The sequence below is a fragment of the Dermacentor variabilis genome, chromosome 10 (genome assembly GCF_050947875.1).
Source record: "Dermacentor variabilis isolate Ectoservices chromosome 10, ASM5094787v1, whole genome shotgun sequence".
Lineage (NCBI taxonomy): Eukaryota > Metazoa > Arthropoda > Arachnida > Ixodida > Ixodidae > Dermacentor > Dermacentor variabilis.
In genome coordinates, this window is record NC_134577.1 from 7,343,941 (window position 1) to 7,361,040 (window position 17,100).

At 47.5% G+C, this 17,100-nt stretch overlaps 1 protein-coding gene across 2 annotated transcripts in view; it reads left to right on the top strand.

Moving 5' to 3' along the window:
* LOC142559790 (uncharacterized) overlaps window positions 1-17,100 on the top strand; it is a 267,945-nt gene that overhangs the window by 64,003 nt on the left and 186,842 nt on the right. For both annotated transcript variants that reach the window (XM_075671444.1, XM_075671445.1), the window contains exon 2: window positions 13,437-13,511. In XM_075671444.1, the coding sequence (XP_075527559.1) occupies window positions 13,437-13,511 (75 nt within the window). The remainder of the gene's footprint in view (window positions 1-13,436; window positions 13,512-17,100) is intronic.

Here is a 17,100-nt window from a genome sequence, read left to right on the forward strand (position 1 = left end):
ATGCATGCGTGGTAGCACGATTTTCGCCTATCTGAGGCCGAGCTGCCTCCTTTTGTTTTCTTTCTCTCTCACGAGGCGCGGGAGAACTCGGCACTTTCGCGCCTTTCTCTCGGTGGGAAGAACAAGCAAGCTCTATTTACGCCATCATGTAGCATGTGCAAAGTAGAAGTGTCATCGGCAGCATCGGCTTGCGCATTCTGTGCTCTGGTAGAGCGCGCGCAGCCGAATCGAGAGCATTGTAGTGAATTGTCTTTTTCCTTACCTTAGTAGGCTATAACTTCGTGTGAATTTTTGTTCCAATTGGTCCAAAGTATTTGTTCTGTCATTGCTTCCTGCCTTATACCCCGATAATTTTGCTTCTATCCATTACCGGAAAATGGAAATCATTTATTTGGGTGTATTGTGTACTGTACTGTGTATTGTGTTTGTTTCTTCTTTGTTTATATAAACAATGCCGCTGTACTGCTGTCAAGTGCATGGGGTCCTTAAGCTGTAATTTATGACAGATTTTACTGCTGGCCTCCAGCGTCGTGTACCCTACATATGACACAAATAAAGATGTTATTATTATTATTATTATTATTATTATTATTATTATTATTATTATTATTATTATTATTATTATTATTATTATTATTATTATTATTATTATTATTATTATTATTTCTGTTGGCGATGTTACCACCACCATAGCCGTTGCCGCAACTGCTGCCATATATGGCCTAAAATCTCACCATGTGAGCTGGTGTATTTTTGCACCGTACTGCACGACCGATCACCCTCTGCATGCGCCGAGCTGGCGAGAGGATGAAGGCGTTCGTGGTGGCATCCGGCCCTACGCACGACCCACGGAAATGGAGCGCCTCTGTCTCGATTTATTCTGTGAAGAGGCCGAACGAACCAAAAGAGGAAAATCGTTGGCCGAGCAGGGGAGGCGAGGGGAGCCGGCTTCCTCTCCTCGGCAATGTTTACGTCTCTGAACGTCGTCGCCACGAAGCCGCCACTGTCGTTTGTGTGCGTTTCAGTCGATGCCGTGGGGCGTTGTGCTCCCGATTCCCGAGGTTGTGGGAGTTGCGTCGCGCCCAGCGGACTGGCCATCCAGCATTGTCGGCGCTCGCGGGCCGATGGAGACGGACAGCACGGCGCCGAGAGCGGTCGCTGCGACGGGGACAGCCCGTTGGGAGGCGATGTTAGCGAGCGGTGAAGGTGAAGTGATGACGGGCTAGCGGCGCAATCATATAATGGGAGAGTCCGTAGGTGAGAATGGAAGAAAACTTCGCCGGGGGGGGGGGGGGGGCGTTAGGCTCGTTCGGAAGCAACATTTCATGATAGAGGAGAGGGAAGGAAGACGCTGACAAAACGGACGAAAGATGCCAAGAACGAGACGTTAGCAGGATAAATGATTTCCTTGGTTCATCCAAGAAAACATCTCTTTTATGTCTACGAATGGGTATACAGGAGATAGTTACGAAAACTGTGGGTGTTGAAAAGCAAAGATGTTTGTCGGCGTATGCGTTCGTCGGTAATTTACTGTACGAGGCGAGGCATAATAAAGTCGCACTGAGACAACCCGGCAGCAAAGAAGGCAGGGCAACCGCGTGTTAGTTTCTTCAGTGACCTGCTCCCTCAGTTTATAGTCTGAGTATGAACCGACTGGCCTACCCACATGTTTGGCTTTAAGATACACGGCATGTCTACTACAAGGAGAAAGAAATTGAAAAACGAGAAGAAACAAAAGATGTAGACCGATAAGTATCGTCGCTCACTGCACAGCCAACATAAGTGTGAAGAAAAAGGAAATACATTGCGAACGGGAAGCCAGATCGGTTCCTTTAGGAAAGAGGGGAGAACGCGATGACCCTGGCCGCTTTGATGCATGACCGCTAGGAGGGATGCATTTGCTAAAAGTGGTACACGGCAGGACAATTAAGAATTCAGCTTGGTAAACTAATAACTAAAAGAATAAGACAACGACCAGGACAATCATTACACATCACTTAGGAGTGAAAGTAATTAGAAATTGTGTTGTTAGAGTGAGTGAGTGAAAACTTTACTGAGCTATAGTAATTGCATTTCTGCGGCGGGGGCGGATTCTTCAGGGTAGTCTTGCTCCTTGTGTCTTTCCCGGATGTCTTCACCCGCTGCTTCGTCCGTACTCTATCGCAGTGGTCGGTTGCCTTCAGTCCAGGGCTCCGCAGGCCTCTGTTGTCCGCCGCGCACGCCGCACTAGGCCCAGCTGGTCTTCGCAGTGGTCGCTGGACAGCAGTTCCTCCCATTGCTCCGCACTTGGGTGTGATATGAGTGGGACTACGTCAGCTTGTTGACATGCCCATGTTATGTGGTATAATGTGGGTTGTTAGAAGACTTTGCATAAGAGTAACAAATGTTTGCACATGATTTTTGCAGTAGATAAAATCGTAATGACCGTCTGCGAAATAACGGGATCTGCATAAGTAACAATACATGTGTATCATAAGAAGCCAACAAACACTGACACCAAGGACAACATACGGGAAATTACTTGAGCTTAATAAATGAAAATAAAAAAACGATAAATTAATGGAAATTAAAGTGGATGAAAAAACATGCTGCAAGTTCCCACCTGCGGCATGTTCGCGAAATGCGAAGGTTGTGGGTTCGGTTCCCACCTGCGGCATGTTGTTTTTTCATCCACTTTAATTTCCATTAATTTGTCGTTTCTTTATTTTCATTTATTAAGCTCATTTCCCCTATGTTGTCCTTGGTGTCAGTGTTTGTTGGCTTCTTACGATATGACTAATAAAAATCGGGCCCCTCGGTTAACCCCCTTTCTTCTCGTTGATTACATAACGAGGGTCTCGAATCCGGCAACATTGATGCCTTCAGGTAGCATATGTGGGTTTATTGACCAGTTGCCTTCACCCAACAAGATCACGTTCTCGTGAAGCCTGCGGCAAAAAGGACGTTCCACGTCCGCCGCCAAGGTCTGTGAGTGGTGGCGCTGGCTAACACTCCCAGGGTTCTACTAGGACACATAAATACCCAAGAAAGTGGATGGGAAAACGGCGCCGCGATAGTTCAATTGGTGGAGCACTGCACGCGAAAGTTGTGGGTTCGGTTCCCACCTGCGGCATGTTGGCTTTTCATCCACTTTAATTTCCATTAATTTATCGTTTCTTTATTTTCATTTATTAAGCTCAAGTAATTTCCCCTACATTGTCCTTGGTGTCAGTGTTTGTTGGCTTCTTATGATATGACTAATAAAAATCGGGCCCCTCGGTTAACCCCCTTTCTTCTCGTTGAATACATGTGTAGAAACATAATAAAGAAGCAAGAAATATTTCATCGAACTTGCTGGTGAGAACAATCTAAACAACTAATACAACTTTCTGTGGATTATTAGTGTCGTTGGTTCTTAGAGCTACAAGAAAACGCTAGGTAAACATTTTCGCTTTTATTTATATACATATCGCGAAGTGTATGTAATGTGGTAGTGTGTACTATCTGCATTGTTTTTACTTGCCGTTATCCAATTTCCTTGTTCCCCTATTGAAAATTCTCTTGACTTGATTAATTATTGTACTAAATATTTATATGAAACGTTTCTGCATACAGTTGATTTCGCGACTCACTGCCACCATGTAACACGGGGGCTAAGGGCACCTCAAGCTGCCTCACTGCAGCTTTTATCTTAGTCCCCGCCACTGTATTTTTAGCAATGGAAACAAATAAATAAAGATGTTACAAATGTTTCTGGATCGCGAATGACAACAACGTTTTCTGGGAGGCTATTAAACACCTTGATGGCACTGACAGATAACTGATAACTGGTCTGATTATGCAGGCGCCGTCAAGTGCGATGTCTCCGAACGAGTGGCAATGTGAACTGATGACTGTGAACGATTTTATGAAAGAGACAAAGAAGTGCTATGTGTATTCGAGACTGTAAGAAGGGAAGCGATAGCTTTATATTAGACACGCTGGAATTCCTGTTACAGTCACGGGAGATGAAGCGCGCTGTGCGGTTTTGAACAGCTTCGATGGTGTGTATTAGACAGTGCCGATGAGGGGATCGGACGGCAGATAGTTGAAGGTACGTAAACGAAGGTCAAGGTGCCCAAGTTTGCGATTGGTTGTAGGGGCTGCGCGTGAAGGATGCGCTTTCAATAGCCTAGGTGCGTGAGGCTTTTGCGGCTGTTTTCTCTGCGCGTTGACCGCAATAGACTGGGAATTAGATGCAGACCTACATATCTTCAGCAAGCCGCGTGACTGCATCTGTTATTAAGCGAGTACTTGAGCGCAATATATTCCTTTTTCGGGCTCAATGTCGCTATTTTACTTTTATGAGTATGTAGAGCGATCTGCCAAGAATGCCAGCTAGTAACTTATTTTTTAATTCGGCCAAGATTTTGCTGAAGTGCAATGTGGTCAGTTGATGAATGGATTTTGCGATAGACTACGCAACCGTCAGCGAACAATCGCATATGGATGTGAACTGAGATGGCGGATCGTTAATGAAAATTAGAAATAATAATCGACCCAGAACGCCTCCCCTAGGAAGACAAGACTTCACATTAGTGAAGCAAGATTACTTATTGTCGACGACTGTGTGTTGCTCGCGGAATGATAAGTTACGGATCGAGGAGATCGTTCAGCAATCTTGTGAAGAGAAGAAAGTTTAGATATTAGTCGGATATGTGTAACGCAATGAAAGGTTTCGGAGAAATCAATGGACATGCAGTCTGCCTGGCAGTTTTCAACCATGCTAAGAAGTAGGTCATGTAGGATTTCAATTAACTACTTCTCACATCACGGACCTTTCTTGAATCCATGCTGTTCTGTGAAGAAAGCATTATTTTCCAAATGGACTACACTGATTGATGTAACAACATGTTGGAGTAACTTGCAAGGGACGGTTGTTATATGAGGCGATAATACCAAGGAACCTTTTTATCATTGCCATTTGTTGGGCGTGTTGGTAAACTGACTTGGAAATAATATTTAGCGCCAGCAAACAAGGACAGAAGAAGACGACACCACAGTGCGCTACAAGCGCATTGTGGTGTCTCCCTCTGTCCTTGTGTGCTGGCGCTAAATATGCTTTGCAAACCATTTTATCAACGGATTTGAAGACCGGTATTATTTTGCTAATCTTGCAATCGAGTGGTATTTCCCCACTTGACAAGTAATGATTGGTTAAATATGTGCGAAGGTATGAAACTAGAATATTTTACAATCTTTATGAAATTTTGTGCTAATGCCGTCAAAGCTAGAGTAAGTAGATATGTTTAGGTTTTTAATCAATAATTCAGTGCCTTTACGTTTACTTCGATGGGGCTCATGGGCCGCTAGTCTAGCTCTTTTATGAATTATATGTTTGAACAGTTCTCCTTAGTAAATACTAAGGTGAAATAAATGTTTACAGCAAGTTCTTCCGAAGGCACGGGATTGCCGTTCACGCTTCTGAAAGGGAAATGTGTGACTGGGGTGCGTAACGGAGAGATGATTTTCCAAAATTTTGCGTGGTTATTCTGGATGAACGATTGAAGATTATTTGAATAGAATTTGAGTTGCCTTGCGGGTGGCATTGCAGTATTGTTTCTCGGAAGATTTCTGGGACGGCCCTTAAAGCCCTCTCTTTCGGCCGCCCTAGAAAGCCGTTTCTTATCTCGGAGTGCTCGGAGAGATTATTGAAGCAACGTTTCGATATATGTTAACACGAAGCTCTCTCCAGCGGCGTTAATTCACATACCTTGTGCCGTGGGCGTAGAACCTTTCTAAGATTTAGTACAAAGCTGCAGTTTCAAAATTCTTCATGGTATAGTGTTAAGAACGGCCCGATGCAAATTTTGCCTGCCAGTTGCGCCAACGGGCGTCATCTTTTCCTGGAGCGTCGCCGCAAACCTCTAGCCACGGCGTTACCTCGTCGCCATTGTAACCAAACGGCCTCGTCGTGATTGGGACTGAATGAGTTCGACGAAGCAGGCTTTGTGCCGCAACACGACACCGCCAACCGGGTCGGCCGCGAGCGGGGGAGTTGCCGCGGGAACGTCGTCGGGGACCCCTTCCCACGCGCCGACCAAGACGCAGGACAATGGCTACCCGGGTCAGCTCCGAGTTCTACGAAGCCCCTCTGACGTCGGCTCCGGACCGTGCACCTGTGTGTGTGTGCGTGTGTGCGTGTGTGTGTGTAAGCCGTCCCGGGGAGAGGCGGCATGTTTACAATGACTGGCCGAACGTTTCCGTCCCCTTGGAATCAAGGGGGAACCGAGTGTTTACAAGCCGCTGTTGTGCGGATGCTCGACACACTTTTCTTAAGCAGTCATGTTGGACTGAGGCACTCTCTCAAGCAGTCGTGTTAGACTGACGTACTTTCTCTCGAAGTCATGCTAGACTGATGAAGTGCATGTAAATACTGTAAATAAACCCATATTCCTCGTTCTCAATGAGAAGCAGTCCTTCCCTTCATCAACGTCCTCAGCGTGGATAAGTTGGACGACGGCATGGGCCAGCTACCTTCTAATTCATGCCGGACTCCAATCTTGACAACGGGTTACGAGCGATGGGATTGAGCCCCCAATCCTGACAATAGTAAACAGTGGATGAGCAATGCAACCCAGTGTGCGGAAGCCGGATCCCACATAAGGAAGCATCAAGTTCAGTCACGAAGCTACTTTATTCGCGCACAGGCATGCTGTGCTTCTTTTTTTTTTTTTTTTTTGCTTATACTCGCTCGGCTATAGGCTCGCCAGGCGACTTTTATCAGCCTCTTCCGAGCTAGAATAATCGCGGCTCAAAAGCATCCGGTCGTTCCGGAGCGTCCCCAAAAGTGTCATGTGGAATCTTCGTTGCATTGGATTTCGATTTGTCCTCGTTTGGGGATCGCGATCGAGGCAACAGCGGCACAACGGCGATCTGTCCAGCAGCCGCAGCGGAGCGGAGGAGCTTCGCCCGAGCAGAGGCAGCAGGAGAGCGACGCGGCAGACTGACCGCCAACAACACGAGGGCAAAGTTGTTGGAGAGGCAGGACCGGGTGCGCTGCGGCTCCGGCGCATTTCTTCTTTCGTATTTCTATCTACATTCTCGGGGCGGCCTCTTCTTCCTTTGATGGCCGCTAATTTCTTTTCTTGCGTCCTCGGCTCTTTCTCGGCGTCGACTCGTTGTGTGTGTGCCCCCTCGCCGCGTCGTTTGCTTCTTTCTCGGGATGCGTCGTTCGTCTCTTCGGCTGCTGGCAAGAGCGTGTTCGTGCGTTTGTGCACCGGGGAGGCGCCTCTCCTCGCTCGTCCGTTTCCTGCGTGCGCGCCCGGCACGCTGCGTGTGTGCCGTTGTTGTTGCGCGTGGCCGATTTCCATCGCTCGCCGCTGTAGCTAGCGTCTCTATGCTTTGTACTCTGGGTCGCTAAAACCGTGCAGTATGGCGGAAGCTACTGCTGGCATCGGCCTTGCCGGATCAGGAGAACCCGTGTAATTCAATGCACGGAATTGTGTTGTGGTGTGGACATTTTACTCTATAGGACACATCTGTCTCATTTAATGTTCTGCACATAGTGTAAATGGCGTCATTCTAGTTGTTCTTATAGCTGTGTACATATATGCCACTTAATCATTCACTCGACCTGGACTATAGCATCATTCACGCTTACGACCTCTGAGACTCGCTATGGTCACCGTATTGCTGTCCCGGAAAACCGCGGAGTGCGCCAGTTTTGCGATTCGAGTGTGATAACTTATCTTATTGATCGCACAGCAGTGTTGCTGCTCCGCACCGTAAGCACATGTACACGTTGTCGTCTGCTCTCCAAAGCACACACGCAGACGACACGGTATAGCACGCGGCGCGTAGTCTGAACTGTTTGTAGAAAGAAAAAAAATCAATGCTTTTGCGTGACCGCTGCACCAGAACTCTGACCGGTATCGGAGCTGTGTCAACTGAGTAAAAAACTCAGTCGGGCCACATCTTTTAGGTAATCGATTTGTTGGGTGGCTCGTAAGTTCTATGCGCACACTGATGCGTGCCCTGTAGCAGATAAGCCCGGTGCATCGTCCAATGACGTCAGGGCTACAAGGACTTGCTTACTATCCGAACTGTTAGACGCTAGGTTCTGGCGGTTTCCGTGCTTAGGCAAAAAAGACGGCGGCCACCCCAGAGCTGAAAGAGCTAAAGCATAAACAAAAGCGTATCGCCGGGTATGCCCCAGCTGCGTTTAATCGCGAGAAGCTTCAAACCGTATTTTCGTTAAAAAAATATCGTAATAAAGAAAAGAGTAAAACCGGAACAGACACTGTTTATTTAGCATGGCTTGCGGTTTGACATCGCGGGCTCTACAGGCAAACCACGTAACCTTATCTCAGTTCCCTTCCACCCTGGCAATGGCTAGGCCGCGTGCGGTGACGACTGCGGAAGAACAGCGCGCCCTTACGAAGAACGCCGTTGTGAACAGAAGCAGGAATGTGCGCGGCGCCGGCGCGCGGCACGTAATACGAGCGAAGATCGCGCCGCAAACGCCAAGCGTGTGCGCCTTCGGCTGGATCCCCACTACCGACTCCACTCACATCGTAGCTGTGCGTGAATTCGACAACAGACGTGTCTCGACCAGGCCGAAAGTGGGTCATGGCGTTTCTCTTGGAAATGTTCGATATTTAATGTCACATAAACGTCAGTGTGCCCACGACGCGTCTTCGGTCGTGCATAGACCTCACATTGGCTAAGAACCTTTCCAATGTCGCCACACAGCCACTGACCGTATATCATAGCGGTCATAAAGGTGACCAAATAGCAAATCCCAAAAAAGCAAGCAAAGGAAGGCTAAAGATAACAACAAAGCATTCCATTATGCAATTTAATTAAACAAAATAAGAAAATCGTGAAAAGGAAAACGAAATTCAGTCTGGTATGTGTCTTTTATTTTCGATCAACGTATTTATTATCAGCATATTTATCATCATATATACAAATCCGCTAGTCATCCACCTTCACAGATTGCAATGGCTCTGAATATTGTTTTCATTTAAACTGTCGACGTTCACGTATTTCGGTTGCTAAAAAAAAAGAAAAAAAGAAGAAGCAGTGAACTACTTTTGCAACTATATCAGCCCAAAAATATTAAAAAAGGCAGAAAAAAAAAACGGGAAAGAAGAAACGGCCAGTGGACAGCCGCTCACATATGAAAACAAAACATTGGTGCCATGACGAGATTTGCTTTGAGCCCTTGCGGTATGCATAAAAAACGCCCACTGCATCCCTTACTTCTTGAACTCGCGCATAGGACGTGGATAAATTTTCATAGACGCCCGTTGCTCGTGTGTTTTCACAGCCGATGATTTCGTCACGGCTTATTTCGTTTCCTCCCTTGTACTGCAGCCGTCATCGCCAGGTTTTCTTCCTCCCGTGAAACTTGCATCTTATTGTGGAGATAAATGGCCTGCGCGGAGTGCGCTGCATTCATTCTCGCCATGTTTGGCCATGCAGCATGATGCGGCGTGCAGCACAAGCCCGGTCGAAGCTTCCCGAATACTGCACACTTTTCGCGGGCCGCAGCGTCTGTCCGTCGGCGTCCGGTCTTTTCTTCGTGGTCGCCGTTGTACGCGACGTCGTTTGATTCTCTTCCTCTCCTCTTCTTCCACCTTCCCTGCCCGCTTGATATTATTTTCGCTGCCCAGCGGGGCTTTCTTTTGCGTCTCGTTAGCTGCCTTGGCTCTCGCATTTTCTTGCTGCGACCGTCCCCCTTCCCCCCCGACCGCGGCTGCCCTATAGGGGAGAGGGATTGAGGGAGTGGCCGCTGGGCTCGCTGGATTGTGTCGTGTTGTGCCCTCCTCGCAAGATGCGCGTCCGTTTTGTCGTAACCTTCCCTACCTTGCGCGGGCTGCTTTAGCCTTCGGCATCTCTCTCCGTTGTACCTGTGTATCTCTAATGCTTCGCCTAGGAGGGATCCAGGTGAAAAAGAAGGACGTGCAGGAAAGAGCGAGCGAGGCAGGCACATTTTTCTCCATTGTGACCGCCGACGTGCAGCCTGCGTACTTTTTTTTTCTCTGTCGCGATCGCGGCTCGTGCGGGAGATATGTATTTGCGGTGCCTGTCGAAGGCCCCTCCGCCGCTTTCGTGACTGTTGCCTTTCTATATTTTGTTCTTTCCTCTCGGCGAGGAAGGATTCGCGTAGGTCAGAGAGCTCGGGCTGATGGCATTCATTGCTGCGCTTCTTTCTGGTATTGGTTGCCTGAACGGCGAGTGTACGCGCTGCACTGCTGCTTGTTTGCGAGGGTTGCAACCTCGCCTCCACCGCAGCGCTTCGTTCAGTGGCCATCTCCTCCTCGATCTCGCGATGGCTTGCGAAAGTGAAAGTGTAATCGTCAACTGCAAATGAAGTGATATTTCCGCAATACTTTTCCCAAAGAGATCATTTGACAGGGCCTTAAACATTTCGAGAATTGAAAGCTGTTGTATTCTGTCACAGCTAAAGAAACCGTCACTTTTTTTAGGCACGGATGAGCCGCAAGTGAATATATGAAAGGCCTTTGTAATGATACGTAAGTTAAGCCTACCGTACTGTGCCGCATTAATGTGAAAATGTGAAAGGAAAACTTGACGCGACACATCGATTTTCTGGGGGACAACACGCGCACGACGCCAGCGCTGCTAACTGAGCGGGGATAAAAACTACAACGCTTGAGATGTTTAAAAGTTAACCGCACGTTAAAGAAAGAGTTCGTATCGTGCTGATTTTGTCGCTGTAGGTCTTACTGACAGCCACTTTCCTTACTTAAGTGCTCCAGGCCATGACGTCATACATATAGCTGTCTACCGTTGCCTACCGCGAACCTGCTGGTTCTGGCAGGCGCGCATGATTTTATTGGTCCTGAAAATTTTATCGTTATACAGGAAAACAAGATAGCTGCAGATTACTCCGGCCACAAATGAAGTGGCTCGACGAGAAATTGCAAAATGTTTCTTTAAATTTGTCCGTGCGCATCGCGCTATATCGACGTCATAGGTATCCTGTTTACAAATGTGAAGCTTCTCTATAGCACCACATTTTGGCGCATTGAAAATCAGTCTTTTGCCTGGTGAGGTGCTTGACCTGGAAGGAGCGTCCTCTCATGTAAACCGACAGAGATTATCATTTCGATATGACAGCGGACAAACACTAGTACAGGTGGGAAGAACGGGGATTACTTCAGTTTGGGCCAGTTGGTGCGGCATACTGCAAATTTAACCAGCGCAAATAAACGAGGGCACACGTGTACACAGCACCAGCAGTATCAGCGCTGAACAGCGCTGGTCCTGTGTATATATGTGTTTCTTCTTGCGTCTTCGTTTATTTGCGCTGGCTAAATTTGAAGGAAGAACGACACACACTACCAGCGCTGGTGGTGTCTGTCGTGGTTTTTGCGTACCCTTGTTATCGAAATGGCGGACTGACCCAAGTCGCCGTTTTATTGACAGACGAGCGAATTGGCAAGGATGAGACCAAGAAAGCTTTTGCTTCAAAAGCGAGTCGACAACCACGGACAGACGAGAGACGGCGTTCGCGGTGTCCTTTTTGTCTCTTGGGTTCATACGTGTGCCTTCCCGTACGCCACATTTTATAAGCATGCTCTCGCCTTCCGTAAAGCTCATTGTACTGGGCAACCATGAGACTTGAAAATTATGCGCATACAACATAATTTTCACGTCACGCTGATATATATACTATTTTTCCATGAACAGAAACACGTTGCAGAAGAGACCGGTTCTTCAAGGTCATATTTTAGACAACAAATTCCGAGAAGGCAATCGCATCATCCATGCAGGTTTTAGCAAATGGGCCAAGTAGAACAGTTGAACGTCAATACTGTGACTCGGTCCTCTTTCAGTTCGCCTAGCACTGTGAATATTGCATGATATAACAGAGTAGCACGTTTAATTGCCGAATAGCCTATAGCTACTCCGATCAAGGCCGACGTTTAACTGACAATGTGCTAGCAGCGTGCCACGAACGTAGAGCACTTTCATAATCGCCGACTCTGCCTGCTACTCGCTCGTGTGGGTATAGAGTTTTATGCAAGCATTGGGGGTCGCGCCTCGCGCACATTTACGGTCTCACAGCGTCTATGGCATCGCCGTATGAAGGAAACATCGCGCAGCCCGTAAGATACACTATGTCGGTGAAGCTACGTGATTGGTTGTTTCTGTGTAGCACGCTGCACGGCGTTTTTCCTTCCCTCGAGTACACCACGCTGGACAACGTTCACCGCAGCGTTTCTGATTATGGCCCCGAGGAAATCGGTGTGCGCAGCTTCTGACGTGTCGCTCCGATGGCGGACCACGCCGAAAGTGTTTCTGGGTTGCGTCACGTGGCGGCGCCGCTGAGGCTTCCCTCGGCGCAGCCCCGTTCACTCCTGTGTGGGCGTTACACGTGGCGGCAGTGAAGATCACGCAAGCAGAGAGAAATACTGGGAACGTGACGTTTCGGTTCGCAGCGCCCGTTGCTTGGCCCGGTCACAGCACGGTCGCACGGCGCTTGCAGGAGCGTGCCGTGTTGGTGCCTCGGCTCGGTAGCGCTCACAGCGCGCCGCACTAACTAAAGCTCTCGTCACGGCACTTGTGTCACAGCACTTGTGAAGGTCTTAAGGTGGGGGCTCCGTATTTTCTTTCCACCAAGCCTGCAGTTCTCGCTGCTTTATCGTAACTGTAGACACAAGCCCTACATGTTTGTGAGCAAGCGAGTCGCCTGAACTCGGCGTGCAAGCGAAGAGAGCGCTGCTACACTGTGGAGGGTAGGATAGCAAGGTAACGCGCCTAACAAATGAAAACTGCCGTTACTGGCCATTCGCTGACCTGTATTCGCCAGAAATATTCAGCAGAATGGGCCGTGGCAGAAAATAAACTACATATCGTCAAACCAGTAATCTGGAAAAGTTGTATGTTGCGCTGATCCTTTGACCCTTCTGCGTTTTCTGATGTCATGTACGCATCCATATAGGAGCGTTATTTGCCGACATTCCATTCTGTTACATCCAGCCTGATTACTTAAAGGGACGCTAAAGGATAATATTAGCTCGAGCTAGAATGAACTGAGGCCCCTGCTGTTTTGCAGGAGCCTCGGTTCGAATTCTGACGTCTTTCTTCATTTCAGCCTCGCGGCTGACATTGGTTGCGCTAAGTGTAACTCATCTCGAGCTGATGCCAAAACATCTGAGAGCATTCACTTCGTTTTTGGGCAATACTTGTATATGTAAAATTTTCAGCCACTTCATCGCTTAAAGGGAGCGGCCATAGCTTCTCTGCGCAAGGAAACAAGCCGCAGAACCACACTTCATTCATGACGTCATGTTTTGCAACTTGAGAAAGAAAATGTCGCAGCTGTGGAACATCTTTATAGCGTGCGCCTGTTGTTTGGTTTAATTCGTTTTGATGTAATATATTTGACTTTTGATGTTGTGGCTGTTTATGAAAAAACTCTGTCCCTCTGTCATTTGCAGGTGAGTGTGCCACGTGGCCGTTTCTTCAGCGTACACGCAGGAGCCGTGGAGAGGGCGCGGCGAGCTCTCAGCTTGGTAAATTTCCTTGAATATGTCTTGTTTCTGTCGCCAGGGTGGCCGAGCGCATGTGGAAACTAAAGGAGCGCGACGTTTTCAAAGCAAGCTTTAGCTGATATCGCGCATTAATAACCGGTCCAATCGCTTGGAGGACGTTTCCGAATCCACGGCCGAATATTGTAAACAAATGGCCAAGAAGAGCGGATGGCAGCGTTGACGCTCCTTTCTTTCTTTGCTTTTCGTCGCTTTTACCAATTTATCTTCGCAAAATTAATTTTGAAAGCTTAATGTTTGCTTTTTGTGTTTCAAGGGGAATTCACATGAGTATTTAGAGTCCGTTAAAAGAAGAAAAAAATTGCCTGCACCGAATCCGACTGCAGCGTGTCTGCAACCGGCGCGTGCACAACATCGAGGCCGCAGTCGAGACGGCATTCGTTCGAAGATGTCGAGAACGTCACCATTCATTTAGCGCCGCGTTTAACCATCGTTTCTAGCTGAACGATACTTGGCACCTGCGCGTAATCTTTATGTGCGTATCTCTGCGTTCTACAGGACGTGGTAATAGCGCCTGAAAAAAAGAAAAAAGAAAAGAAAATAATAGCCTGGCTATCGGCCGTGCAGTTTCGTTTATTGGTGGAGCCAATGTAAGAGATGGTCATCGGAAAGTCGTGGCATTTGTCTGTAACACACGAAATACTCGTAGGTATGGTGAATACAGAAATAAACCGCAAACAACCGAAACTCATTCAATAAATAAAACAAAATAAATAAATAGATGAAATAAATAAATAAATAAATAGCACCGAAAAATGGCCTACGCACATCAGCAGCATGGCATAAAACATTTTTTTTCTTTAAATCTTTGGTAGTACGTGCCCTCATGAGCTGATTACGAGGCATGCCGTAGTGCGGGACTCCGGATGAGTTGTGACCGCATCTATCGTGCGCCCAGCGAGCGGCACACGGGCGCTTTTGCATTCCACCCCTATCGAAATGTGGCCGCCGTGGTTTGATCCCGCGACCTCGTGCTTAGCAGCGCAATGCCAAAGCCACTAAGCAAGCACGGCGGTTACAGAACATTGCTGGGCATCTTAATTGGGCGACAAATATCGCCCTGCGTCGTGTGGGCATTGAGGCGGCGCTCCGGGATCGGTACGTTCACCTTGGAGCTGTCCTCTTGGCAATAGCAGCAACGGGTCCCGGTTTCGCGTCGTTGTATATTCAGGGGTCGTTGGGTGCCGCGCCCTCGTCTCGCTCGTGTGCAGAGCATGGGAGAGACAGCGAAAGGGGAAAAGCAGAGGTCTCGCTGGGCTTCCACACCTCGCATGCTGAATTGTGTTGTTGCGTGTCGTTCTTTGCACGTCAGTGAGTGTATCGTAATGCGTGTACTTGGTACCTATACTTTCATAGCGTTGTACGTAGTTGCACGGTGTCGGTAAATGGTAACGTGGCCTCTGCCAATCTGCACCGAGCCACTTCTGCGGCAAGAAACAATTGCGTGCGCATGCGTCTCTGGTTGGTGTCACCCAGCCCAGTATTGTGAAAACAGGCATGATTCTTTTCGAACACAAGGTGTTCTTTGACGAGGCCAGATCAGATTGGGGGGGCTTCTGGGATCTGGTAGTCTAAACAATTTTATTACACGATTTTAGGCATTTTGGTGCACTTAAGGACAACAAAAGATACGTCTTAATGGGAATGAAAAATACAAAAATTTACGCAGCAGTGATAATGCTTAATTAACGAAAAAAGGGGTCGGGATGAAACCCAGATGCGTTCGTTCGAACTGCGCGCGGCTAAAACCAGAACCTGAAGTGTGGTTGCACTGACAGAAAAATGCGGATCGAACGCGGGGATATTGCAGTCTAGAAAAGAAGGCAAAGTGAACGTTAGGTATAGGCTCTGTGTAAGAGTAAGATGGTGCTAAAGCAGGGTAAGGTTGGCGTAGGCTGAGCTAAGGCGAGTCAGCGGTGGTTGACATCAAAGGAAGAAAGACAACGCCTTCTGGGGGGGGGGGGAGCCTTTTTCCCCTCCCGAATGAAAAACATGCTAAAACATGTACAAGACAAGCCGCGTATGTTACACTAATGCGTCCCTGAAGTCCTTGTATTTTTTCCGATGTCAGCCGATGTTGACTCTACCATTTATTGTTTTAAAGCGAAACATTTATTGCCTCTTTCTTGGGGTCTGCCGTTTGTTTTCTCGCCAGATATATATGTAAATATACGGGGCGCTCATTTTTTAGCTTTCCGGAATTTTTAAATAACGGCTGTGTCACATGCAATAATTCTTCTTCTTCACCTCGATTATTCGAAAAGGCAAACATTACTAGCACGAGAAATCAAAACCTATGTTCAACTAATCAACAAAGATTGGCTGATTAACTTCTTAATTAATAACTTGACGGCACATATTGCAATTTGTGACCTTAGCTGGTGAGCTTGCAAGACGCTTACATTTGAAATGAATTTCCAGGATGACACCAGTTTTCAGGTATTATTTCCCAAAGTTTGGGACGAAATACATGGGCGTTCCACTTACTTTTGTGCTTCCCACGGCGGCCGCATTTCGATGGGGGCGAAATGCGAAAACACCCGTGTACTTAGATTTAGGTGCACGTTAAAGAACCCCAGGTGGTCGAAATTTCCGGAGTCCTCCACTACGGCATGCCTCATAATCAGAAAGTGGTTTTGGCACGTAAAACCCCATAATTTAATTGTGTTTCAATGCATAACTAAGCGTTTTGCTTAACAAGTAAGTGGAGTAACAGTGCATTTTTACGGCGAGCAGCTGTCATATAGAAAATTAATTCGAAGTGGATACACCGTGCAAGCTCACCCGCTACAGTTTGGAAATTGCGATACGTGCCGCAAAGTAATTAGGAAGACGATTAGTAAATTTTCGGGAATTGTTTGGATATCTATTTGAAGATTTTTTCTGGATGTACATCTCTCTGAACAGTCCAGCTCAAGGACTAGAATTATGTTATCCGCAACAGGCGACCTTTAAAGATAACGAAAAACTTAAAAATGATTCTCTCCCCCCCCCCCCCTCCCCCGTATTTGCGAAGCTTACATGTGCTCCGGATGCAAGTACCAGCATGCGGACTTGTATAACACCTGTATGGTCGCCGCCAAGGTAGTGCGACCAAGCGCACATGCGTTTTGCACAGTAAAGAAATAAATTCCTACGTAACAACTGGACACGTGTTGGCTCATAGGAATCTGTAGACCACAGCGGCTTCTTGAAGGAATAGCGCGTTATATTCAGTGGATTGCTTGCTTTTCTATCGTTTGGCCATGTTAGCTGCGTGTCACCACTTGTGCATCCCCTTCGCTACTCCTCCAGAAAGGGTACACGCGCCACTGTGGCTCGACGGATCGTGAACCGCAAGGTGCAGGTGCTTTAAATGTATTTCAGACTTTGGTTCACAAGAGACTCCAACATGCAGGTTCATAATCAGCCTATTTTATGTCCAATGCAGGACGAAGGCCTCTCCCTGCGATCTAAGTGCGAGTTAGATCTACGTAATTCTTTGTTATGTACCTGCGGAGCGCAGCAATTAAGGAACCAGGTATACATGTGTCCGACAATCATGAAAAACAAA